Here is a 27109-nt window from a genome sequence, read left to right on the forward strand (position 1 = left end):
ACAAAATGTAATATCTAAATTAATGTTGATGTTATTTATACACTAATAACGAGATGTTAGTTATAAGTGTTATAACTATATAATGCTTTAAATGTAAATTTATAAACCTGACTTGTAACGATGTTACTAATAAATATTTTCTTTTCTTTTCTTTTCTTTTCTTAAAAAGATATTGGGTAAGAAATCGTTTCATCCGGAAGAGTCTTTTTTCTTACATAATGAGTATTTTTTCAAATTTTAAGTATTTGTGTATTCACGTAAACGTACCTAGGTATAATAATGATGATGATTAATGTTCTTAATATGCCTGAAATTGTAAATACTTTAATATGTTACTAAAACGGATTGTCTTTTTATTTCACTCATACAGCAACCACACTTAATTTTTTGTACTGCAATAGGTAATGTGAAATAAATGGCCTGATTGGCCACTTTCCTCGCCGTGCCAACGACTGTCCGTTATCAAGTGATCACTCAATATCAACAACATTAAACTTTGTAAAGGGTGTCCAAACCATATCACACCCCGGGGTTTTGGGTGCGGAAATGTTTTAGGTATACCACCCAAAAAATGGGTAAAAACTGAAAAAATAATTATTTAAAATTTCCAAGCGCATTTGAAACTTAAGTACCTACTACATATTTTTGAATTCGTAGTTTAGTAACTATTACTTATTAAACAAAGTTATAAATACCTATACAAAATCATTCCCGCATCTAAAACCTAGGGGTATGCTTATGTAAACCGATTCCATAAATAAACCGTTTTTGATATTCATTAGGTACATCATGAGGAGTCATGAAGGTACGAGCCGGGCTTTGAACTTGCAACCCCGTACCGCTAGGCTAACGGCGCTCCATTGCTAATACCTACCTATGCCCTCGAGTGTACCACCATTAACCTGCCAGCGTTGACCTTCCGTCAGGGTCAATCCAGCCCTCGGCAGCAGACATCGATTAACATCCAGATCCCTATCGCCACCATCCATAGACGACTGCCACCAGAGCCCGTTTTGTGAAAACGATGTCGTAGCTCTAAAGAAATTACCCTGAGGCAACTCATTCCACATTCAGCTCTATATTTATTTAAGGCTACAAATCAACAGCTAATTAAATGATACTGCACTAGCTACTTACTGTTTAGCTCTGTTAAGTACCTCAAGCTTCTTGGATTGGAGGCCAGTTTGCCTTTATGTTCCAGAGATGACCCCGAAACTTTAGGTACTGGACTTCGTTCTTAATGTCAACACCAAATAGGTATCACAAGGACAATGGCGAGAATGCCCTGAGACTTTGGCACCGTGACAAATGGGGATTTCTTAGCGGAAAACGCGCAGATGTGTGTCTTGTTTAGGGTTGGACTGGACGAGATTATAATTATTACCCTATGCCCTATTCGGAGACCTGGCGATGGGACGTCTCGATCTCAGACGTAAGGGCTCAGATGAATAGGCTAGGTATTACCTACCTATCTGATAAGCATGTTAGTAGAAAGTGGTACCACATTTCTTCTAACGAAGTTCACCATGATGGCTTAGACAACGGGACAGAATAAATACATTAATGTAGATCCACCATTAAATGCTGCGTCTAGTTCCATCTAGCCACGACCCACTGCCCGACCAAGAGCTTCAGACAGGAGCGAGGCGCGTTTAAAATACCATTACTCTAATATACTAATATACTCGACACTTATATGTCAATTCTAAACTACAATTATATCTGACCTTGAGCAAATTGGCGGTTTTGTTTTAAACTCATAATAACGCTTGAACGGTTTGAGTCAGTTTGACGTGATTTTTGAAGAGATTTATGGCGCTCTCCAAAAAAATAAATTGTGGGAGACAAATTGTTTCCAAAAAATTGCACTTTTAAAAAGTTTACGTACCTACCTAGTTAATAGGTTAGATATCTACTAATTTTCGCTACTAAAATTCACTTCCGTAAAGGCGCTGTAGTAAATGTCTTTCGACGTGAAATTGCCTTAGTTTCGTGGGCACCAATTATTGATAATGATAAAATCAGGGCTGGGGCGCGCGACGAGGCAATTCTTCACGACGACGACGCTACACGGCTTCAAGTATCTCTGCTCGGGATTCCATTCAGATCGGTGAGTTTTAGCAATTTATTACTCATTTTTGGTAATTTTTAGGGTTCCGTACCCAAAGGGTAAAAACGGGACCCTATTACTAAGACTCCGCTGTCCGTCCGTCCGTCCGTCCGTCTGTCACCAGGCTGTATCTAACGAACCGTGATAGCTAGACAGTTGAAATTTTCACAGATGATGTATTTCTGTTGCCGCTATAACAACAAATACTAAAAACAGAATAAAATAAAGATTTAAGTGGGGCTCCCATACAACAAACGTGATTTTTGACCGAAGTTAAGCAACGTCGGGCGGGGTCAGTACTTGGATGGGTGACCGTTTTTTTGCTTGTTTTGCTCTATTTTTTGTTGATGGTGCGGAACCCTCCGTGCGCGAGTCCGACTCGCACTTGGCCGGTTTTTAGGATTCCGTACCTCAAAAGGAAAAATAAGGAACCCTTAATCACTCGTGTGTCTGGCTGTCCGTCTGTCTATTTTCTCCGAAACTGCTGAACCAATTAAGTTGAAATTTGGTACACATAATGTAAGTCTGTATCTAAATACCGCCTAAACCAGCAAAACAATTTTTCTGCATTTTTTGCCATTTACTATGTAAATATGGTTCAAAAAGAAAAAACTCTTATGATACCGATACGACTATTTGTTTAGGCGGGAGCTATCACGACTCCGCCATTTTGAAAAATTTCCAAAAACCGGATCGACAAAAAAAAATTATTTAGTCATAGAATTCGGTCACAAAAGTTTCACGAAAATCGGTTAAGAATTGCGACCCGTAGAGGAGAACATCCGGACATACAAAAGCAAAATGCCCGAGTCAAAACGTAGACCTTCGCTACGCTGCGGTCAAAAATACGTACTAGTCGTTTATAGGTAGGGGTGAGGGGGGCAGCTATCACTAGAGGCAGCTTAGAACAACTGCGTTTAATCATTTATTTTTGATGTGATAATGATCCAAATCCATATTTAGGGCTTGCAACATCGACCCACACGACTGTCACCTGACAGATTTGACGTTTGACAGAACATGAACGAACAAGTAGCTTATTTTGTTTTCGATGCTACCCGTTAGCGGTATTTGTGCAGATTTGTAAGGTTTCTCAGGCTGTATTTGAAGGAAGTGGTAAGTGAAACTTAATCTATTCCGTTTAGTGACGAAGGATGAATAATCAGAATTTGTAATGTTTCTGGAAAATAACGACGTTTATTTTTTTTAAATAGGGGTTGGGGTAGTTTTGAAAAAAACATAGGAGGCAGTTTTGATTAGCAGTCTGTTCAAAACTACCCCAGCCATAAGAAATGTTCATATCTGCCCCGATATTAACTGACATGTAGGTACCTAAATTGAAACAATACCTAATAATATTTTAGTTATTTTAGTAAATGCTAGTAAAATAAAGAATGCATTTACCAAAATTCCTTGAACAACCTAAGTGGTTCAGTGCTTATTACAGTTATTACGTTTAGTCTATGTTTAATATAATATTTATTAGAATTCTGTAATTACAATATTACAAAATATTAAATTAGTGTAATATAAATAATTATAAAATTGCAAGAATTGCAATTTATTGATTTAAGCAAAGTATAATAAATACTCATATAATCCGTTGTTAAAACATTATTGTGGTAGTTTTGAACAATGGTGTGTGCAAAACTGCCTCAAGGGGGTAGCTTTAGTAAGATTTCAATACTTTTCAAAGGTACCCCCACTGAGGCACCTTTGAACACTCCAAAAAACATTAATGTACAAAACTACCCCATCTTTGTTGTAACTGCAAATTATACGATTAAAATGTTAACACGATTATTTTTAGTGACAAACTGTATTAAGTACAGATAAAAAAAATACGGATATCTCGATATTGTTGCCTTTACAGCCCATATTTCAAATCTGCCCCACGTAAGTTCAAAGCCACCCCCTCTTGGGGCAGTATCGAACATTATTCCTTGAGTTGCAATAATCTAATTTGTACTTTTATCTTTAGCTTTATATATGTGGAAATGCAATAATTACATAGGTTAATAACATAGGTTGTTGTGTACAGGCTTAAAACTGGTTTCTGTAGGTAATATTTTGAACTATGACCATTAATGTAAAAAGTGTACTAGGCTGCCCCCCTCTCCCCTAAGTATAATCACAATCCGTTCAAATATATAAGCATATTTTTTTTTTCATAAGACACTACGTGTTACATTGAAATAGGACTGCCAAACTGCGAAACAGTTTGATGGCAGTTAGTATAGCTCTTGATATACATTTTTAACTCAATGTGCAGTTACACTGTAAAATCAATACCTATTTGTATTTGTGTAAGTTACAAACGCGGCTGCACCGGTGTGCACCAGTTACAAGCTTACAAGTTACACGTGGTTTACGTGTACGTTCCAAAACGGCTTCAGTCCCTTTAACCCATTTACCGCCAAACACGTCAACTGACTTGCGCGGCTTCAGCCCAATATCAACCTTCGTGCATTCTGACAAGGTTCAAGATGACGCGCCGCGCACGATACGCGTGGCGCTCAAAGGGTTCTAGTGTAATATGGAGTTGGGCTGTTTTGGAACGGAGTGGTGTTACCACTGGTGTTACAACCCCGCCTAGATATTAGCCACCCTAGCACGCAAATGTCTGGTTCTATTTTTACCGCAGACATAGACACTAAATGTGTCAATTTCGTGTCGATGCATATCGAAATCTCTGCAACTATAATTGACCGTTGGCGTGGGTGGACTTTATGACTTCGCAATAAGGATTAGGATTACATTGTCAGTCAACAATGTGGACGATGGTAATACCTATTCCCCATCTTACTCAAAAAATATGATGTACCATAGATCTTAATTAGGCTGGCTAATTAAAAACAACGGTACATATTTTTGAGTAAGTTATATGTGTACCTGACTGTAAAAGCACAGTCATGTTAGTACAAGACTTTTGTCTAATTCCTTAAGAACTAGAATATTACCTAGTATTCCAACATTCACCGGTCGCTACAGTAAAATAAAACCTATAAGATTTACCGAGCCAATGTCCGTATACGGTAGGGTTGCCATACGTCCCGGTTCGCCGGGACATGTCCCGGTTTGAAGCACGGTGTCCCGGCGTCCCGGCCGGTAAGGAAATTGTCCCGGTTTAAAAATCATAGTTATTTAGTAGGGGGCTGGACTTGGTAAATAATAATATACCTACATTTCTACGTTTCATATGGCCAAAATTAAAAAAAAATGTTTTATGGTACCTAATACTTTTACCTAATGTCCAATATCAGTTTCTCAGACACACAATCATTAGATTGTATTAGATTGTAAAAGCTATAAAATAACATAATTTACATAATCATCATTAGATGATTATGTAAATTATGTTATTTTATAGCTTTTAAAGTCTGTAATGTAGAGCTCGAATTTCAGGCTCCCGAGGGCCTAAAACAGATTGCTGAACTTTTTAAAAATCAATTTTTGGTTCGCTCACCACTAGGGCCATCACATGCAGGGTGCGAGGCTGAGACCATTACGATCGGGACTAAAATAACCGCCGAGGATGTCACGAAAACGATAAAGAAAATGTCTAGAGGCAAATCCCCGGGGCACGATGGTCTCAGCATCGAACACCTGCAACATGCGGGCCCACACCTACCTCGAGTGCTGGCAATGTTATATACTTTGTGTCTGGGACATTCGTATTTACCGGCCGAACTAATGAAAACCGTTGTGGTTCCGATTGTAAAAAACAAGACTGGAGATACGTCGGACAAGACCAACTACAGGCCAATTTCTCTTGCCACTGTTATTGCAAAAATACTTGACAGTCTGCTTAATACACAATTAGATAAGTATATACAGCTGCACGGCAATCAGTTCGGGTTTAGGCCCGGATTGTCGACTGAAAGTGCTATATTGTGTTTAAAGCAGACTGTTAGGTATTATACTGATAGAGACACACCTGTTTATGCGTGCTTTCTCGACCTATCGAGGGCTTTTGACCTGGTCTGTTATGATATACTATGGAGAAAGCTTATGGAGATGGAGGTACCTCCGGAGCTTATATCCATTTTCAAATTCTGGTACACAAGACAGGTCAATAGCGTTCGATGGGCAGGAGCGTTGTCGGAACCGTATAGTTTGGAGTGCGGGGTAAGGCAGGGAGGGCTAACCTCCCCGGAGCTCTTCAATCTATACGTAAATGGACTTATTGCCGAGCTCAGCAGCACACATGTCGGTTGCCACGTGCAGGGCGTTTGCATTAACAATATTAGCTACGCGGACGACATGGTGCTGTTGAGCGCGTCACCCTGTGGTCTCGCGAGGCTTATAACGGTCTGCGAGCGGTACGCTGCAGCACACGGGCTTAAATACAACTCTGCAAAGAGCGAAATGATGGTGTTTGGAGTCAGAGGTAAATGTCCATCAACAGTCCCAGTATTACAACTAAACAAAACCCCGCTTAAGTTGGTAGACAATTTTAAGTACCTGGGACATATGATTACCTCTGACCTCAAGGACGGTGCCGATGTCGAAAGGGAGCGCAGGGCACTGGCTGTGAGGGCGAACATGATTGCCCGCAGGTTCGCTTGTAGCTCACCGGCAGTAAAGGTTACGTTATTCCGAGCCTTTTGTACATCTTTTTACACCAGCAGCCTGTGGGTGAACTACACGCAAAGGCAGTACAGTGCCCTGCGTGTACAGTACAATAATGCATTTAGGGTGCTGATGGGGCTTCCTCGCTACTGCAGCGCGTCAACAATGTTTGCGGAGGCGCGCGTAGATAGTTTTGCTGCCATTATGCGCAAAAGAGCCACTTCATTGTTATGCAGGGTGAGGAACAGCACCAACAGCATCCTAGCCATGTATGCAGGCAGGTTTGATGGGGCCTACCTGAACCACTGTGGTGCACTCCATATGTGCATAAATAAATAAATAAATATGTAAATATAATGATTAATGTAGTTAGTTAATAAGTTTGTGTGTGTGTACCTACTAACATTAGTTGTAAGATTAAATGTGTCACTAACGAAATTGATCCTTTGTTGGTCTTAAATAAATTTAATTTAATTTTTTTTAATTTAATTTAAAATCTCATTAATGGAACTTCGGCCCTCCGAATAAATCTTGTACATATGACACATATTATTGTTGAGTAAGATTTGACGACTGGTTCGTGTTAGAGCGCTGCTTTCTTACGCTACGGCTTACGTAGGCGAACAACGTGCGAACGCCGCGCGGCGGCCGCGCCGCTTCGCGTCTAAAGGCCAAGCCACACCGGATGCGTGTGCGTGGCGTGCACGTACACGTACGCGTCCCGCTGCGTTGTAGAATACGAAAACACATAAGAGAGGACACACCGCTTGCGTGACGTGTGCGTGACGTGCGCGTACGCGTGACTTGCACGCAACGCAGCTCCGACGAGACAAACCGGCTGCGTACTGCGTGCACGCGTCCACGCAGCGGAGCGGCAACGTCGCTTCGTTGCGTGCAGTGATGACGTTGTGTTTAACTGCGATCCCTATGAGAGGGCGAACCGAGCAGGTTCGGACACGCACAGCTCGGTGCTGCATAGGTGCTGTGCGTGTACACGCGCAGCTCGCTTGTATTTATTTACAACTCGGTCGGTGCGCGTGCTGGTTTTTAATATGGATTCAGTGATAAAAGAAAAACTAATTAAAAAAACTAATTACAACATAGCACAAAGATTACAAAAAAATACGTCTTATATAAATAATTTGGCCTGTGGGAACAAATCGATGTTAGGTATTAACCAGGCATGTTATATGTGTAATAATTGCAATGGCGGCATTAGGTGAGCTGCTTCCATTTGCAACGGGAGTCACATAATGTAGGTACTGTCGCAGGCGTATTTTATTTTACTGCACGCATGACTGAGCTGCAGCGTGCACCTGCGTGGCGTGTGCAGCACACTGCGTGGCGTGCGCTGCGTGACGTGCGCGTCACCCGGTGTGACAGGGGTGCTGCGCACGTCACGCAGCGCACGCCACGCAGCGTGCTGCACACGCAGCCGGTGTGGCTCGGCCTTAAATCGCTCACGTACGAGTAGGTATGTACCTATACGTATCAACGGTTTGTTTCATCCAAGCCGCGCCGCGCCGCGCCGCGTTCGCGCGTTGTTCGCCTACGTAAGCCGTAGCGTTACAGCTCGACCTTCGGCGTCACTTAATTTTTAACAGATATAAACATTTGTTTCAGAAGCTTGGCATTTGCCTCGCATGTAGGCTCACCGAGCTGGTTATAAGTACGCTTCGGGCTTATTAAGTAATGTGGAGATTTCTGAGCTCGACCTTCAGCGTCACTTTTTACCTAAATTTTTGGTTTGTCTTCCAAATCTCCTCTTCTTCAGCTTAGCCTTTGACCTCGCTGCGCCAAGCTCGGCCTGCGGTCTCGCTTTTTAATACAATGGACATTGGTTGGCGTCTATGCTCTAGCTGAGCTTATCCTGAAGTACGGCTTCGACCTCGCATGAAAGCTCACCTCACTAGGGATCTTCGGATTTTTAAGCCCAGCCCGGCCTTTTTAACACGCTTTCACAATTTTTCACAAAAAATTTCGCGCTCGCTGCGCTCGCGTTTTTTTCTGGTTGACCCAGAATCTACATGGTTGCTTAACTGGTCAATGAATAGGTAGTCATTTAGACACATGGAAATGTTTTCTTCGAAACTACTGTGCAAAAATTTTGAAAAAAACACAAAATAGTTCCTTACTTATCGATGACAGGAAAACCTATTAGAAATGTGCAGTCAAGCGAGAGTCGGACTTAATTACTTAGTTTTTGATGCTATCCCTAGGGTTTTTTATAGACATTTCACTCACATTTCACATGAAAAAATACATTGTTAAAAATTACGGAACCCTTGGAGCGCGAGTCCGACTCGCACTTGGCCGGTTTTATTTAATTGTCCCGGTCTGAGTCCCCACACTTATGGCAAACATAGTATACGGGTTCGCAAATCTTATATTTTTACACTTGACTGTATTGTTGACACGTGTATGTGGCAGCGTATGCTGGGTGAGCTGGTGTGTGGCCAGCGCGTGCTGCGCGGGGACGCTCTGCGCCGTGCTGTGGGCGCGCTTCCTGCAGGTACCGGCGTTGCTGACTGTACGGTCGGCCACCTCGGCGCCGGCTCCACTGCCCGCTGTGGCCGTCTGTCTCCCGCCGGCGAGCGTCGCCTTCCTTCTTGTCGGACACTTGTGAGTCCTATCACAGCCCTCGTGTTTTTCTTACGATGGCATTTAATTGCTTACATCCAGTTTTATATACAGCTTGTATGATGTCTTGGGTCACGTGGGTAGGTATGTATAATTACTGTATAATTAGGGTTTGAGATCCGGATATCCGGATATCCGAAATATCGGGATATCCGTCAAATCTAAGATCCGGATCCAACGTCTCATAGGATCCGGATATTTCGGATCTCACGGATCCGTTAAATATTGCATTGGTCGCGTTATTGGTACGCGATAACGTCATAAAATAAATACAAATATTGCTTAAACTAAACAGTAGTAACAGTAACAGTATTAAAACGACCTACTACCTGCATGCCTCCTGACTGGAATAAGGGTAAATATTTGTATGTTTTAAAGTAATTGTTATCAGGTTTTCGCTCAGTCGCCTTTGGGTCGTCTACCTGGAACATCATTAGTGCTTGTGCGTGTTGTTATCAGTGACTTTTTTGTGTTATCGTGTCGGTTCCTAGTCTTCTGTTAACATAAATAACATGTGCTTGATGTGCTGCTGAGTAACTAATACTGATATTTTTTTCCCGTTATTAAGAAGCTGTAGCCCAAATTTCTTAATTTCCCGAAACTTTTGTAGTAATTTTACATTATTTTGCAGTAATTAACTGGATTTATACAAGGTGTCCCAAGAAGTAGTGATATACTGAAGCTGGGAGGTAGAGGACCTAGAGGGCTATCTGAATCACCCCCATGTATGTTCCGCAATTTTTCGTATTTTCGGAGTTATGATTTTTTTTAATTTTTCACCTATCGCCGAGTACGATGAGATTTTTATTTATGGTGACGTGAATTATTGCGGTAGATGCTTGATTTTTTTTGTGTGCTAAGCTGATAGATAGGCCAATTCAGTATGGTAACATTTACTATCGTTAGATCTTTGAATGGAATTTAAAAAAAAATTAATGCCAAGAAAGATAAAATTACCCAGTATGTTTTATTTTTTTAAGCGCCCTTGAAGTTGTGAACATACTGGATAATTTTATACCGCATCTACCGCAATAATTCACGTCACCATAAATAAAAATCTCATCGTACTCGGCGATAGGTGAAAAATTAAAAAAAATCATAACTCCGAAAATACGAAAAATCGCGGAACATACATGGGGGTGATTTAGATAGCCCTCTAGGTCCTCTACCTCCCAGCTTCAGTATATCACTACTTCTTGGGACACCTTATATACCTATAATGGAAGATTGTTGTAATGGGGACTGAATAAATGAGTTAGATACTTTTTCTAAGCCATTTTTCTCAGTCGAACGACTGAAGGTATAGCTATTTTACCAAGGTAAATGAAGTACGTCTTTTAATAGTATAAATTATATCACACCACACCGGTATAAAATAATAAAAGTACATAAATGTAACTTTTTCTCCATTTTCTATTTTGTGAGCTTATAATGGCAAATTTAAGAAAAAACGCCGAAGTTAAAGCGGTGTTTTTAGGCACCTTTAGAATTAATTCTTCTGAGCAGATATATAGAAATAAATTTGCTTTAATTACTTCATTTTTGGCGTTTTCGGTTACAAATCGACTACGGCCTCCTAAAAAAATGCATAATATTATTAATAGGAATACCTAATTAAGACTACACTGAATATCTTATTATACATATTTATATCGTTTTGAGATAATAATAATAATTATTAATAATTGTAATTAACTAAAATATGAACATTTTACATTTTACTAGCTGTTCCTTGTATGTAAGTTGTAAATTTCGTCACCTTTCTTGATACAGATCCGTATTATCCGAATTATCCGGATATCCGGATCCGTCAAATTTTAATATCCGAAATATCCGGATCCGAAAAATTGACGGATCTTGCAAACCCTATGTATAATACTGAATCGACCTTCCTTCCAGGTCGGCAGACAATTCAATCACCCGCCGCCTCACCAGCACCTTCGCCAACATCCTCCAAAGCAAGAAGACCAAGCCCGAGAACCTGATGCTCCTTGACACTCTCCTCAAGTCCCACAACGTGACGCTCCTGGAGGCTCTGTATAGGAACATGCCCCCGTGCAGGGAGTTTGCCAAGAAGTGTCGGTGGCAGAAGAAGGAAATACCTTGTGGCAAGCTGTTCCATAGGGAACTCACCATGTACGGAGTTTGTTGCGTCATGAAGTCTAATAAGTAAGCGGTCGCCTTCTATTTAGTTAGATAATAAGTTAAATTTTGATAAATCCTTAAAAAAAAAATTCTCAATCCGTTGGAATTTTATTTTATGTGAGTTCACCGTTTATGAAAATAAAGCTGCGGGGAATGATGAGATGACAGAGGTGCCTTTAGAAGAAACAGCATGCTGCGCTAACGCTGACCCCAAGTGAATGGAAAAAGGGCAAGCGAAGGATAGTGATGATGATTATATTGTTGAAGATTGAAGCTGCCGAAGACCCCGATGGCGATGCTGGACAGCAGCAAGACGTTCCGCATGGTGCTGCAGTGCTCCAAGCCCCGTGTGTTCTTCGGCTGCGAGGTGATCTTGTATTCTGTTCTCTTCTAGGCTGAGCCTAGGCAGTAGTGAACCTACCTACGGCGCTAGAGGTCTTATTAGGTTCGAATCCCAAGCTGATCTGATGTTGGAGACCGGAGATAGCCATAGGAACTCTGTGATAAACAAGGTTATTACAACCTTAACCATTGTGTTTGGGTTTTTGAAATTGTCTCGATGATTATTACTTGACTTGAAAGCAATTACAGTCTGCGATAAAAGTTTGTGTGAGCCATGACATTTTTGACGAAAAACTTGTTCTACTTTTTCTTTATTAAATTATACAACGGGACTTAATCGCGTATCTAAGTTTTAAGATTTACCTCCGACGTTTCGAGGACGGCGTTGTCCCCGTGGTCTCGGAGAAGACTGGCTTAAGTTGACATCAGCATCGTCTAACCGCGCACGTCCACGGATCGTCATTTCTACAGCAGGAAAGTACGGGAAGCCATTGAAATCAAAAAACATAGTAATTTCAATCGGGACGAGGGTTTCAAGATCTCATCCACATGGAATCCAGTCATTAGTAAATGTAAGCGTAAACGAATATCGACAGTCGATAAATCGAATATCGTTAGTGTTGTGTGTCGACAGAGTGACATCCCTAGTGCGCAAAACGTTCAAGCGGATAAACAAGACCAAGTGCGGGTAGTTCGAAAAACTCGCGCGATTAGACGATGCTGATGTCAACTTAAGCCAGTCTTCTCCGAGACCACGGGGACAACGCCGTCCTCGAAACGTCGGAGGTAAATCTTAAAACTTAGATACGCGATTAAGTCCCGTTGTATAATTTAATAATGTGTAAAAATCGTGAAAGTTTAAATCAGTGCTACTTTTTCTTTATTTGTAAACATTATCAATACATCATTTCTAGTTCTTCACCATGTACGAAGGCGAGGAGACGGTGAGCACGGTGACGCTCGTGCCCGGCGCCGAGTACACCGCGCAACTGGCCTTCACGTCCGTCCAGGACTCCGATTCCGAGGAGCTGGTCACCGGCTCGTGTGTCTCCAGTGATTCCTACTCCCGCAAGATGTGCCTGGTACTTAGTTACTTATACCTAATACCTACTTGACGCTCACACTCACAGAACGATTAGTATATAGGTATTTAAAGAGTTGTATTTTCCCACATTTATTGATCTCACTTAAAGCTCACTTTCTTTTATCCCTCTTTCCCGGCCGGCCTTTGAAGTAATGTAACATAAATGGCCGTCGTGTTTCAGGACACATGTATGGAGCGACATTGTGGCTGTTCCAACCCTCTCCGGACTATATTCGAGGACAAGTACAACGTGCCTCCGGCCTGCCAGCTGTGGAAGCTCGGCTGTCTGCAGAGAACAGGTACAGCTACTCTATAGCCTAGTCCCCTTACACACACACACACACACACACACACACACACACACACACACACACACACACACACATACATGTGTGGAGGAGCGCGCGTGTGTGGAGGAGGAAGGGGCACTGTATCTCTAACGATCATACTCGAGGATGAAGCCAGAGTTGAGTCACAATTACTTTTGTTATCTTGGTTTTAAAGTTTTGAACACTAATTAGTTCAGTTCCTTTGTCTTCTACCAGATGAATATAAAATCAATTTTAATAATATTTTGTGGTAAAAACTACTTAGATATATATATATATATGTCGACGCGCAGGTGATAATAATTGGTAAATTCAAATAATGGGCGCTTACATGACTTACTTACGATTTATCAAAAACACTCGTAAGCGACGTGGGTAATAAAGATATCTCTTCAAGAGGCTTGGGAGCGTATTAGAGGCGTCAGGGGTTTTTGTAACGTCTGAATGTGTTCTCGGAAATTGCTCAGTTTGATAATTAATTAGCTCATGGTTTTTTGTGGACTAGAGTGAGTGGTATCGCCAGGCTGCAGGCTGGCGTCACTCTGGAATTGAACCTCATTCTGGTCGGACAGTGGCAATAAAGAGACTGCATTACGCCTCGCGTACTTGTTCTCGCGTTAAATATCTACGCCCTAACGGATGTACTACCTAGTGCATCTAGCCATTCCTGAATACCTAAACCTACATTAAGAGGCAACAGGAGTGGTCATTTCTCCATACAAACGTACTCGACTGTTCCCTCCGTGGGTTTTGAAGCTAGAGCAATGATTTTTTCAACACAGATTAATATTGTCAATATCTGTGTCGGACCGTTTTGCTTTTTTTGATATTTTTGTTTTTTAAGGCGCTAGAGCCCTTCAAAAATGGCCAAAATGGCCTAATTGACTATGCCGCAATGAGAGGCGTGCTATTCAAAACGGATATCAATTAGCCAAAAAAGCAAAACGGTCCGACACAGATAATTTCATAATCATTTAGATTTCCAAATTTGGTAACGATTGGTTAAGTTTTGGAGGAGGAAACAGTCGAGTACGAAACCTCGATTTTTGAGATTTTTACGCAGGGTTTTTCGCCTTGTCCTTATCGCACAAGTTTTAGGAGCCGCTTCCGTTAGCGAGACGGGTATATTTACCTAAAATATTTAAATCTCAGCTCCTGTTTCGTCTTAAGCCCGACATATATATATATATAAAACTTCTACTCATAATAAAATAAATACTCAATAAAATTATCAATAAAAACTCTCATAATCAATAAAAACTTTCTACTCCGATACGTGTTTTAGGGACGAGAAAAAAAAGACACTGAAAATAATTAGATTTGACCCCCTTTGTAGTTACGCCGCTTAAAGCTCAAAGCCAAAGAGTTGCGATAGAGAGCTTATTGCTATGGATATATAAGATTGCAATCTAACTACACTTTTGTGGCCTAGTGAGGAAGGGTACTAGTCTCGCGCAGCTTAGGCAGCCTATGGAACTCTCCGCGCGAGCTCGGTTATATACCTACGAATCTCTTCCCACGCGCGCTCAGTCGCTCACGCACGCACGTCGTGTCGTCGCCACGCGCTCGAATATACCAAAATATATGCGAAAGAGATGTCTTCGTCACGATTCACGAACAAATAACAAAGCTTGTAGTGTGGATGGATGCAGAAACAACAAAATTAATTTAAAAAAGCCGTTTTTGCTCTTCCGACAGATAGGCAAAGTATAGTAGGTGTAGACATTCTCAATATAAGTAGTTTATAAAACGGCGTAAACACTGCGATTACTGCAGTGACTGCTGTTGACCTTTTAAAATATTTCGCAGTCACTCGTCGGAATAAAACGCATAAACGGAATATTATAATTACTTATTTCAACTTAATCTGGAAACAAATTATCGGACGCGGCTGACGCGCGCGATATAAAAGTGTGCACAGTCAGGAACATCCAGCGCGCCAGATTTCTGTCGGATGTCCGAAGGCTCAAGGTTACGGCCACAGCTTACCTCCGATAGTTTGCACAGTTCAGTGTATATTTGTCGCAGTCGGATCGTATAATCCGCCGTATTACATTACGGATGATTACGGCTAGCCATTTTACAAGACAGGGGCGTTTTGAAATGCGGCGGTTCGACGATTAGCCGGATTGAATGCGGCTGAATGAAAATCCACCGGAATGTATTCGGCGCCATACGTTCTTCAACACGGCTAGCCGTAATGTAATACAGCGAGTCAGTAGCCGCCGCTTTGACAGTTTTTAGTTCCCATTTTTAACACTCGTGGTGCTGCCTGACATAACAACAACAAACTATGAAAAACGCTGGGGTGTCCATCAAATCTGGAGTTCGTCGGACTGTTTCTTTTCAAAAAACATTTCCTTCGATACTTAACTAGTTCTGAGCGGTTTGCCCTTCGGGCATCTGAAGCTACCTAATGAACCTAACCTATCTAACCTATTGATTTAGTGAGACGTCCGTGAAAACATTACACTTTGGGGAAAAAAGCGTAGGTAGGTAAGTAGGTTAGGTTCGTTAGGTAGCTTCAGATGCCCGAAGGGCAAACCGCCCAGAAATAGGAGCCCCGCTTGCGGGGCTCCGTCTATTTAAGTTGTGAAGGAAATGTTTTGGAAAAGAAACACATGTAGTGCGGTGGGACGTGGGACCATAGTAAAAATAAATTAAATTGCAAACATTGTCAAACTCCGGTTACGTAGGCGACCGAAAGAACTGGTGGCCGCCTTATTGAAGAACGTATCGCAATGACAATCCGGCTAATCGTCGAACCGCCGCATTTCAAAACGCCCCTGTTTTGTAAAACGGCTAGCCGTAATGTAATACGGCGGATTATACGATCTGACTACGACATATTCATTATCTAGATACCTATAAGTCGCGGCTGTGAGCCGCGTCCGTCAGCCGCGTCCGATAATTTGTTTCCAGCTTTGTCTTGCTCATAAGTATACTTATAGTTATTTTACGCTATGCTTTTATATGGCAAGTTCTAATGCTAGTTGGTCAATAAAAACTTATATTTTAGGTAGGTATCTTCTATAGAATATATAGTTTAAGTAGGTACTTATTTTTATAATAATTTATAAGCGTCGGCAACCCTGGCGTTGTGCCGGTGCGCGCGGTGCGGGGAGCGGCGCGTTGAAGGTCACTCCATTGTATTTTAGTGTAGGTATTAAAACGGTAGGTATTTACCTTTTCTTTGAGAGATAAGTATCTGTTCGTAAGAACTATTATATAATCTGTGGCTTAGGTGTAAAAGGGCATAAGTGTTACGTGGAACTTACGCCCTTTTACACCTGCGCTGCCCGATACTTGTACCCTTATTCACTAGGGCCTCAAGATTTGTATTCCTTTTCAGAAAATTCATCATGCAGCTGCCTGCCGTCTTGCAGAAAAATTTCAACAGCCTTGTCGCTCGAAAACAACATCATGAAATCGGCAGAGTACACATTTGATCCTCTCTAGTAAGTTCTCATTACAAGCGGTTATATTGAGGCTTGCGAGCCCTACTCAGAACTCAAACTAACGATCTACTAATTATGCATGCGACATGCGACACTGTTCTAGATCTAGAGACCCTGCACCAGTAGGTACCCGAAGTAGACATCACTGTAGATCTTTGTACGTGATTGCCCAGATTAGTGGCACAGGCTTACTTGTGGGGATGTTTCAGCCAAGGCATCAACGTGTCGTCGGAGACGGTGATCAAGCTGCGCGTGCTGGAGGGCGGCTCCAAGATCTTCACGCGCCAGCCCACCGAGACTTGGTTCACGCTGCTCTGTGAGTTCGAGATTATCATATTATCTTATACCTTATTTCCTTCTATGCTGCATGATGTCGGTCTCATCTACGAATGAACGATATAGCGAAAACGACTTCGTAGATTTATTGCTGCGCGTTGAAGGTCCGCTCCGCCTGCTCGTTGCATCGGTCACACGTCGGTATAACAAGTCATTTATATAGATACGAGTAATAAATAGGAAAGACCCCCAATAATGACCCCTGCGGTACACCCATCGAGACCAATGACCAAAGTGATCGATATCGATTCACATCGAGACTGTATTCTATCAGATAAGTAGGACTTAAATAAATTCAGCGCTGATCCTGTAATTACAAAAGAATATACTTTCCCTATACAATGTTTCATGACATGCTCTATCGAAGGCCTAAGAAAAATCGCCTCTGGTAAAAATAACTCTTACTTACTTCCTTTCGAAGTAAATTCCGCTGAATAATTAGAAATAGGTACCTACGCTCAGCGCCGGCCCGAGTACTCGATCCGGGTAGAGCGAGATTAAGTTTTGGCGCTCCATGCTCAATAGGCATTAGGTTCCTTATTTACCCGTCCGTTTTTTCTAGATGTTTGTTTTCACAGTATTTGCCATTTTGGCGCCCCCCTACCGTTTGGCGCCTAGAGCAGCCGCTCCACTCGCTCTACGTCTACCCTAGATCCGGCCCTGCCTACGCTATTTCGTATATTGTACACTCTGTCAGTTTTCATGTTTTATTCATACAATGGTGTTGTACCTATGTATCTAAACCTCTAAACATTTTGTTGTAAATGTAGGTTTTACACAGGTGGAAAAAAATATACACTAAAAATAATATGTGTGATTTCCAAAGCCTCCAAAGGTGAACATAAGTATAATATATATAATATATTATATAATATGACACAAACTTACATATACGTATAAGTATACTAGTTGGTGTTGACACGCCGGTTTCCGTGTCCAGCGTCCCTGGGCGGCGTGTTCAACATGTTCCTGGGCGTGGGGCTGTTCAGCGCGCTCGAGCTGGTGTTCTTCCTGCTGGTGCGGGTGCCGGCGGCCATGAGGACCGCACCCGAGATGCAGCTGCCAGGCACTCACGTCACCCACGTGCAGGCAAGCCATTGACATGTGTGCCCGCGACTCCCCGCTCGTGAGAGACCGCGACCGAGTCACTCCCGAGAGTCCCGAGCAGGCTGCTGACGTCACTACCAGCCACGTCACAGATGTCCAGGAACTTGTTCTAGTGTAAATATTGTAAATACCTAATATACTTATGATACAATTAAAGTACTGAACTAGCAACGTGCTGTATACCACTTTTAATGCCTTGGATATTTAATACCTTTTAGTTCTCGTCGTCTCCATTAAGACGTAAGAGTTGTTGATTAAATCTATTAAGAGCGCACTGGAGAGTGGAGCCGAGCCGCTACACTCTAACATAGCGTAGGTACTTAATATTGCAATATACTTTAATCCAAGTCCATGCAGTCGCTGATGTGACCGAAATCGTCTAGGATATATTTCATTTATCCATTCATCTCTTCTAAGTATCTATAACTATGCTATTTTTACTTAATTTCTAATAATAGTACATTATTGTCGAGGATCGGAAGTAGCTACTTGCAGGCTGAGGATTCGTTTTAAATGGACGACCTTGGGAGTCCGTTTAATTGAATCCGAAGCCAGCAAGTAGCCTTCCAGCCGAGTCATATATAGTGCTTTTCTCAAAAATGGTGCAAGAAATAGAAATATTTTACAGAAGCAACGTTCAAATTTTCACAGAAAAAGGTAAAACCATTAAAAAGATTTGCTTGCCGCCTTTAAAAAAAAAGAAGTGTATTTTTCTGCTGAAAATACGCCAACCTATTTGAGACACCTAAATAGTCGCGGTACCAACATTAAGCCTCTAACAGACTATCGCACCGCACCGCGACCTTGGAGCGTCGCACCCGTAAGTGAGAGCGAGAAAGATATATCTGTTTCTCGCTCACTTATGAGTGCGACGCTCCAAGGTCGCGGTGCGGTGCGATAGTCTGTTACAGGCTTTATAATAATAAGTGCTGATCATCTGTTTGGCTGTTTAAAGGGACCTATGCCTTCATTTGATATGGCCATTTAAAGTTTTAAAAAGTTTGGAACTCGTTAAATAATGGAATTTGTATGCGACATTGCAGTCCCGAAATCGAGACTGCAATGTTTTTAACTTTTTAATTTTTTGAATGACCATAAACAACGCACTTCGCGACCTATTTTTTAACCGGCAACGTCGACTTTGCCGTCCATTTTTGAGAAAAATATTTACCTAAGCCAACAAACCAAGTCCGCAATAATATCATTCTTAACACAATGCCGTAAAGTTCACTTACCCTTCCCTGTGTTAAGAATGATATTATCGCGAACTTAGTTTGTTGGCTTAGGTCAGGACCCCGCGATAATAAACGCGATAACTCCAGTTACCGATACGCTCCGCTCTTTTTCCTAAATTTGGTCCACGGTCCACGATATGTAAGTATATTAAGATTATTAAGGCACCCATCGGCTTGACACCGCCGATAAGGCACCGTTTTGCTTTTTTTTATATTTTTGTTTTTTAAGGCGAAAATGGCCTAATTGACTATGCCGCAATGAGAGGCGTGGTATTCAAAGCTGATATCAATTAGCAAAAAGCGGCCAAGTGCGAGTCGGACTCGCCCATGAAGGGTTCCGTATTTAGGGGATTTATGACGTATTAAAAAAAACTAATTTTTGAAATTTATTACGAAAATAAAGTTGAGTCCGTCTCCATACCGTTCACGCCGCCAAAGTTTAGGTAAATATCCGATCCCTGTACATGACCTGATCGAAAAACTGTTACATGTTACATCTTGTCAAACCGCAAACAGGTTGTGAGGGTGTCCACAAATGGGAAAACAATAACATCGGACGCTGGTAACGTCAATTTAGGTATTCCTCAGGGCTCAGCGATTGGCATTTTTTTCTCTATGGCTATGCAGTAGCAAAAACGGCATATTACGCATACTATTTCTTGTAAGAGATTGAAAAGCTTCTATAGCGTATTATCAAATAAAAATAATAAGAACATCTCACTATCCTCGTGGAACTGACTCTCTGGACCTCTCTGGTCTGGTTTAGGTACCAAATTTACATTAAAAGAGTAACTATTGACTGCATCGGTAAGTGACGCCTCGCCTTTACACACTGCGGGTGGTCATTACTGTCATTAGATTAGGCTTTGCTCCAAGCGCCTAACTAGATACGTATTTATGTTTAGCAAAGGCTGAGCATGAACATTTGGATACCCTCTGTTCGACCGGTTTCAGCAATTTGATCATCTGCTTGCTGGGTGAAATTGTTACTTTTTGAATGGAAAACCAAGTACGTCTGAGGCGGAGTTCAGCTCGCTCCCAAACCTCTCTTGTCGGGCTTACTAGTATTTCAGGTTATGTGGACTCGTAGTTGGTCGTCAAGTCGTCATGTGTCAATTGTACCTATCTAATTTTATTATTACTTAACATGTTAATAGAGGTATATTTATGGCACTTGCGGTGATATTAAGTAACACAGCTAAGTTTGAATATAATGTATACCGAAGTATTTTAATTCGATATTTTCGAGGTTGAATACATTTAGTCCGTCTGTATTAACATTAACTTGACTGGTATATCTAACGGGGGCACTTGACGTGGGGGTCGTGCAGCTTGCGCCAGAGGCCGAACTGGTCGGCGTAGGACACCTGGTGCACAGCGAGCGCCGCGCGCAGCGCGCACGGGTGCGCCACGTCCTTGCACTGCCGCCAGAACGCCGGCGCGTCGGCGCGCAGCACCCGCGCTCGCGCCGCCGCCACACCCGTCACCAGCACGTCCTCCATGCGCAGCCAGCGTGCGCCCAGCGCCGCGCGCAGCAACGTGCCCACCGCGTCGCCCGACACCAGGTACGCCGGCCCATTTGCGTACGGCGGGTACGTCGCCTCTGGAAACTCTTCCGCGGGCACGAAGCACTTGTAGCTGGCGGTGTGCGACGGCCGCGCGCCGCGCCACACCTTGCCCCACACGGTGCGTGCGGCGCGGCAGCGCGCCGGCGCCTCCGCGAACCGCAGCACTCCGTCCACGTTGATGAACATGTCGTCGTCAGCCTTCAGCAACCGCGCCGCCAGCGGGCAGTACGTGACGAACCACTCCAGCATCGACAGGGTTTTGAGAGTTAGATTCCCGTAGCTGTCCACGTAGTGGCCCTCGATGACATCGCCGTAGAGCTTGTCCTCGGCGTCGACGGCGGCGCGCAGGGCGGCCGGCGGCGCGCCCAGCATGAAAGCTAGCGTGATGTCGGCGCGACGTGCCGCGTGCCCCCACGTGAGACGCACGGCCTCGCGCTGACGGAAGTACACTGGCGCGGAGGGCACGAGCGCGACCAGCCGCGTGCCCGCGCCGCGCGCCGGGCACAGCTCGGCGTGCGCGCGCGCGTGCCCCGGCACGTAACGGTCGCGCGTGCGCACCGCGCCCGCAGGGAGCACTTCGTCGTCCATGTCACTTGTCCACTCAGGGGGCAGGGTCGGTCGCGCTTCGTTCCCGGGACTCGACGGGTCGTGCGCTTGGACTTGAAGCGGCGCTTGGACTGACACGAGCGTGACGCAGGACGGGGCCGTCGGGGGCGGGTCCTGCAGCGGCAGCAGCAGCAGCAGCAGCGCGGACAGCGCGAGCAGCGCCGCACGAGGCGCGACCCGCGCGCGCCACCACCACATGTTGAAGCACGCGGAGGCGGATGATGGTGAAGGTTTGCCTGGAATCATCAAATAACAAGTCTTAAACCCACACTCGTATTTTAATGCCTCTCATTATGTAGCAGTCACATAAACTACTATAATAGATGGCACTAGTATTATATTTCAGACAGTATTAGCTGCTTCTTAACACAACATATATATATCCCATCAAAAACATTACATGTAAAAAGGCGCAAGTCTCGCAACGCTTCTACTACAAAAAAGTTTTGAGATGTAATGTGAAACCAAGTCGGTTATTTTAATCAGTGCCAGGGGGTGTTAAAACCGTATCAATAAGATATCTTTAATTTGTAATACGTATAATGACTTGGCAATCGCACATAATGCTAAAATGCCATTAATGCATTATGTGGGTAAATTTGTGTTCCTATTTTCTCCATTTTTCATCGTATTGGCACATGGTTTCGACCTATCGACGCAGAAAAAATTGGAGATTCCAAAAATGCAATTGTGAGAACGCATCCATAGTGAATGCAACCTAATATGCGGTCTCTTTCGCACGGCGTTCTCTCGCTCTTCATTCGTGGATTCATAGAAATTAATGGCCGACTGAATGTAATAACTAAATTAACAATAAAGTGCTTTGTTAATAAATCGAAGTATCTTTTCTCAAACATCACAATTGGCGACGAGGACGTTCAATAAAATTAAGAATAATCAAATAATTACAGTAAACAAATCATAAAATAAGTGTTATGTCGAACCCAGCACGGCTAGCACATGATGGGCGCGACAGTCGACAGGCGAGAAAATGCCGCGACATAGAGCTCTCTCGCGAATCGGTAGCATAAGAACCGCGCGACAACCCGCTGTCTCGCGGACAAATGTCAAAGCGACATAATTTTGTCGTTTGACAGTTCCACGCGGGATACTCTCGAAAATCGTAGCACGAGTGTACTATGGGAGACAAAATGTCCCGCGTTTGAACGTTAAAATGAGAGAAATTGTCTTCGAGGCTAGAGGGTCGCGACAAGCGTATTTGGTCGAAGTTTTGTTGACTTTTGTTCTAAAAGAAAGATAATTTTCCATATTTTATATTTATTTCATACTACAACACTTTTTTGTTTAAGTATAATTTGAATCTTGAGTTTCATGATCATGCCATTAATATCAAAATGATTATATTTTTTCACAATGACTTGTTTGTTCTCTTAAGTTAAACGAAAATCCGACAGAAAAAAATCTAAGCCTAAGATTGTACGACCACGACCTCATCAACAAAGCAAACCTTTGGTGGCGAATTGACTGGGGGATAATTAATAGAAACATAAATAATTGATACAAAAATAGTACATTGCTAATCCGCGAAACAATTACGTGCTATCAATCAGTGCTAACCCGTTATATTTACTTACACGCGTATTTTTACATGCAATTATTGTTGACAACCTATATTATGTCGCTCCTTAGGTGTTTCCATTCATTGCGGGATATAAACAACACAATCCCGACCTGAATATTGCGATCAACCTTACTTATAATAAGTACATGCAAAAGTAAATATGTACCTATGTACAGTCAGCAGCAATAGTTGCTAAGCGGGCGAGGTGTTCAAAATGATCTTGACGCGACTTTATTGTTAAGAGAATAAGAGCGCGTCAAGGTAATTTTGAACACCTCGCCCGCTTAGCAACTATTGCTGCTGACTATATGCTACCTCTTGACGCTTAATCCGCCGAACCGATTTAGACGAAATTTTGTGAAACATCATTCCACAAATAATGCAAATAATGAATCTGGCAGCTCAACTCAACCTCCACCTCACAGAAGACCACAGCCGTAATACTTACTTTGTAGTGTACGAGTTGGTACTAGCCTAATCCTTAAGTTACGATTTCCACCGACCGGCTAGAGTTGGGCCGCGCCGGAGTGCTTTTTCAGTGTACCTATTACATAATGTGTGGCAGAAGCGATAGAATCCGTCCGGAGCCATCCGATCCGCAAGCAGCCGACCGGCTTTGGGCATACAAATGTGAAATGCGCTCCGACTCCGACGAATCGTACTTAAATCTGAGTACCTATCTCAAAAAGGTCAAAGTAAATAAAATCATTTAAAGTTTTTGGTAGTATTTATTTAAAAGTCACATTATTTGAGAAGTGTTATCAACACTCGACTGTCCTTGCACGGAGTAGGTTCCCAACTTGAGCCCTTCTATGTCCTCCGTGATGGCAGGAGGGCTGCGGTTAGCAGCAGCATGCTTAGGTGTAGAGAATACCTCCGTGTTTGATGACAGGCTTGTGCATGATTATCATTCAATCTATCTTCGAAGCCATAAGGGAGATATGTCGGGGATTAGCATAAGATATTTAGTCTGTAAATAAGATTTAAAAGGAATGTAATTTTTTTGCAAAAGACAACGGAAAAGAGCTTTATGAAGATTGAATTGTGTACGTACTTACAACTTGACTTCTTCGTAAAGATGGTATTTTGTTAGCCAAAACTTTTAACAAAACGCCAATTATTCGTAAGGAGTTGTATTTTATTTAATGATTAGGTAGGTAATCTTTAGATAATTATAATAATATATCCCAACTTGTAACGACAAAGCGAATCAAATTTTGATTGACAGTATTGACACTGACATTTTCGACTTAAAAATAATATTTGCTATTTCTTATTCTTCATACTGCGAGAAAGAGACAAAGTTATCGTGACTAGGGACGCTCCGTTTCTAAGGCTGACTATTCATTACTTATCCGATTATTATTTTACCGATTCAGTGTTGCCACGAATGAAAAGTTTGTTCCATGTATAAATGGCCACATTGGCTAAGTCGCGCGCGGGATGGCTCTCTCTCGTGGAACTCTTTTCTCGATGTGCGAACTCATGCTGCCAAAATCGAGGAATTGACAGATAGAGATAGAAATTTGTGACGGGCGACTGCCGTCTCTCGCGGCGCGAGCTATCCCGCGGGTAATCATGTGCTAGCCGTGCAGTGCTCGAACCGGCGTGACTGTCTATTGTTTCACGTGAAAAAGTAACCTACAAAATATACTAATGAGTAAAATCACAGAAGATAGTAGTCTTGAAGATATAATCGAAGAATTAAACATTTTTTACCCTTGTGTGGGTTACTACGTGTTTGCTTTTCGGCGTCGATATAATCCTATCCTGATAAGGTTGCTTCTGTTTCAGTAGTCGATTCATGTAAAGAATTATTTCGGGCATTTTTTAATTATTTAGCAACGGATTTATCTGTAAGTATCACATTACATTACAAGGTTATTTCACCTATCATCATATAAAGGTATAATAAAGTTTTGGCGAATGCTATTTATTTACCTACTGCCATTTCTCCATCCTTGTAGGAGCTTGAATCCTTGTATCGGCCAGGCTAAAAAGGGTCCATGCTTAGATCTCAATTTTATACACCTTATATTAAATGGGGAATCCGGGTTCAAATTCTAGAAGGCATTTATTTGTCTGTTTATCGTGAATACTTGTTCCTGAATTATACCTATGGATGTTTTGAGTGTATGTATCAAATATATATGATATATATCATGTAGTACTCACATCACAAGTCTTATTGAGCTTACAGTATTACAAGGTCGATCGAGAGAATGCTTGGAATACGAGTACGACTCCTGGTTTTTCAGGGCCCGATAGAAATAAATTGTGACGTCCCACGGATAAAGGTACCTTATGGCCGTTGGCGCTTATGCTATTATTAACGCCGCTCCGCCGCCGCGCGCTATTATTATTGCGGCGCTATGCGACGTAAGCGCCAACTGCCATAAGGTACCTTTTGCCGTGGAACGTCACAATTAGAGTTTAATTTACCATGACGGTAAGCTTCACTTATAGCCACTGATCTTTTGGGTCAATTTTCAAATAGGCATTATTTGCTGTCCCACGGCTAAAACTCGAAGTCCATAGGACTTAAAGACTAGATATGTAGAGACAAACCAAAGAAAGTCTGCAGCGCTAGATTAAAAGTAGTTTTTAAAAATCAGTATGCGACAACACCACAGAAAATGGATTAAATAGTCTTGATACTTGTGAAATTTCTACCATATTTACCGTCTATGAAAAAATTAAGTTGTATGCACAGCTTAATTTTTATGGTAAAATAAATTTCATTCCAACAATAGATGTCACTATTAATATGTAGACATATACTAATATTGATAAATAATATTGGGAGAATGTGACATTTGGCTTCATCAAAATTAATAAGCTTTTGTAATATCCGCGACGGCGGTAAATAGGCACAGAGGGCCTACCGCGAACACCGAAGTTCTCAATATGCGAGCATCTTTCTCTTTTACTCCCATTAAGGCGTAATTAGATTGACAGAGAAATTGCCCGCAATTTGCGAACTGAAGTTTTCGGAAAAACGAAATTCAAATTCAAATTCAAAATTCAAATTCAAAATTATTTATTTCATGTGATTTACACACATAGCTATATACAACAATAAACATACAAGAATTACACATAAACACAACATATACATATACATAAACACAACATATACACATTAGAATTGACACATATCTTAATTTTTGCTACCACTGTATCACACTTGTAGGGGAATGTAGTCCCTCACAGTGGAGTATTATGGGACAGTCTGGTTTCTCCGCTATCATTCTCAATATGGTGTTGGGACTGTCCCTCACCCGGCGCATCAGGGATGCAGCGCGCCCACGCAAGGTCGCCTGAAAACAATCGACGCCCGCCTCAGCAAACATCCCTGATGCGCTACAGAAGCGAGGCAGTCCCATCATCACCCGGAACGCGTTATTATATTGGACTCGAAGGGCCCTATAGGCCCGTTGCGAATACTGAACCCAAAGGCTGCAGGTATACAGGGAAGTACAGAACGCTCTAAAGAGAGTGATCTTTACCTCCCCGGAGCAACCCGCAAACCTTCGTGCTATCATATTTGCCCGCACCGACAGGGCCCTTCGTTCCCGTTCAATATCTATATCATCCTTGAGGTCGGCCGCAACAACATGACCTAGATACTTAAATTGGGTTACTCGGTCCATTGGACTGCCATTCAGATAGATTGCGGGAAACTCTGAAGACCTGTTGCGGCCGCTCTCAAAGACTACATATTGGCTCTTTTTCTCATTATATTTGAGACCGTGACTCACCGCATAGTCCTCACATATCTTGAGCAGCCCACGCATGCCACAGACCGAGGCGCTCAGAAGCACCATGTCGTCCGCGTAACTGATGTTGTTTACACAGACTCCATCTATATGGCATCCGACATGGATGCTGCTGAGCTCCTCGATGAGTTCGTTCACATACAGGTTGAAGAGCGTTGGTGAACTCAAACCCCCCTGCCTCACCCCGCACTCCAACCTGTACTCGTCCGATAGCGC

General features: G+C 42.5%; 2 protein-coding genes across 2 annotated transcripts; one reads left to right on the plus strand and one right to left on the minus strand.

The window, feature by feature from the left end:
• The first annotated feature begins 1974 nt into the window (after positions 1-1974).
• On the plus strand, positions 1975-18117 carry LOC134662736 (uncharacterized). The gene is made up of 9 exons (XM_063519008.1): positions 1975-2110; positions 9113-9304; positions 11222-11491; positions 11735-11834; positions 12724-12891; positions 13075-13192; positions 16575-16680; positions 16890-16996; positions 17957-18117. Exons 1-9 carry the CDS (start codon positions 2013-2015, stop codon positions 18115-18117), a joined length of 1320 nt encoding a protein of 439 aa, XP_063375078.1. The 5' UTR covers positions 1975-2012.
• Positions 18118-20656: 2539 nt separating this feature from the next.
• LOC134662737 (beta-1,3-galactosyltransferase 1-like) lies at positions 20657-21730 on the minus strand. The gene has a single exon (XM_063519009.1). It carries the CDS (start codon positions 21728-21730, stop codon positions 20657-20659), a length of 1074 nt encoding a protein of 357 aa, XP_063375079.1.
• Positions 21731-27109: the final 5379 nt, after the last annotated feature.

Source organism: Cydia amplana, chromosome 3 (genome assembly GCF_948474715.1).
Source record: "Cydia amplana chromosome 3, ilCydAmpl1.1, whole genome shotgun sequence".
Classification (NCBI taxonomy): Eukaryota; Metazoa; Arthropoda; class Insecta; order Lepidoptera; family Tortricidae; genus Cydia; species Cydia amplana.

What these genes read in the sequence shown, in the direction of transcription:
- LOC134662737 (XM_063519009.1), bottom strand. Translation starts at nt 21,730, where the DNA reads ATGTGGTGGTGGCGCGCGCGGGTCGCGCCTCGTGCGGCGCTGCTCGCG.
- LOC134662736 (XM_063519008.1), top strand. Translation starts at nt 2,013, where the DNA reads ATGATAAAATCAGGGCTGGGGCGCGCGACGAGGCAATTCTTCACGACG. An exon ending in GTGTGTTCTTCGGCTGCGAG is followed by an intron (nt 11,835 to 12,723) that starts GTGATCTTGTAT and finishes CATCATTTCTAG; the next exon opens with TTCTTCACCATGTACGAAGG. An exon ending in GACTTGGTTCACGCTGCTCT is followed by an intron (nt 16,997 to 17,956) that starts GTGAGTTCGAGA and finishes TTCCGTGTCCAG; the next exon opens with CGTCCCTGGGCGGCGTGTTC.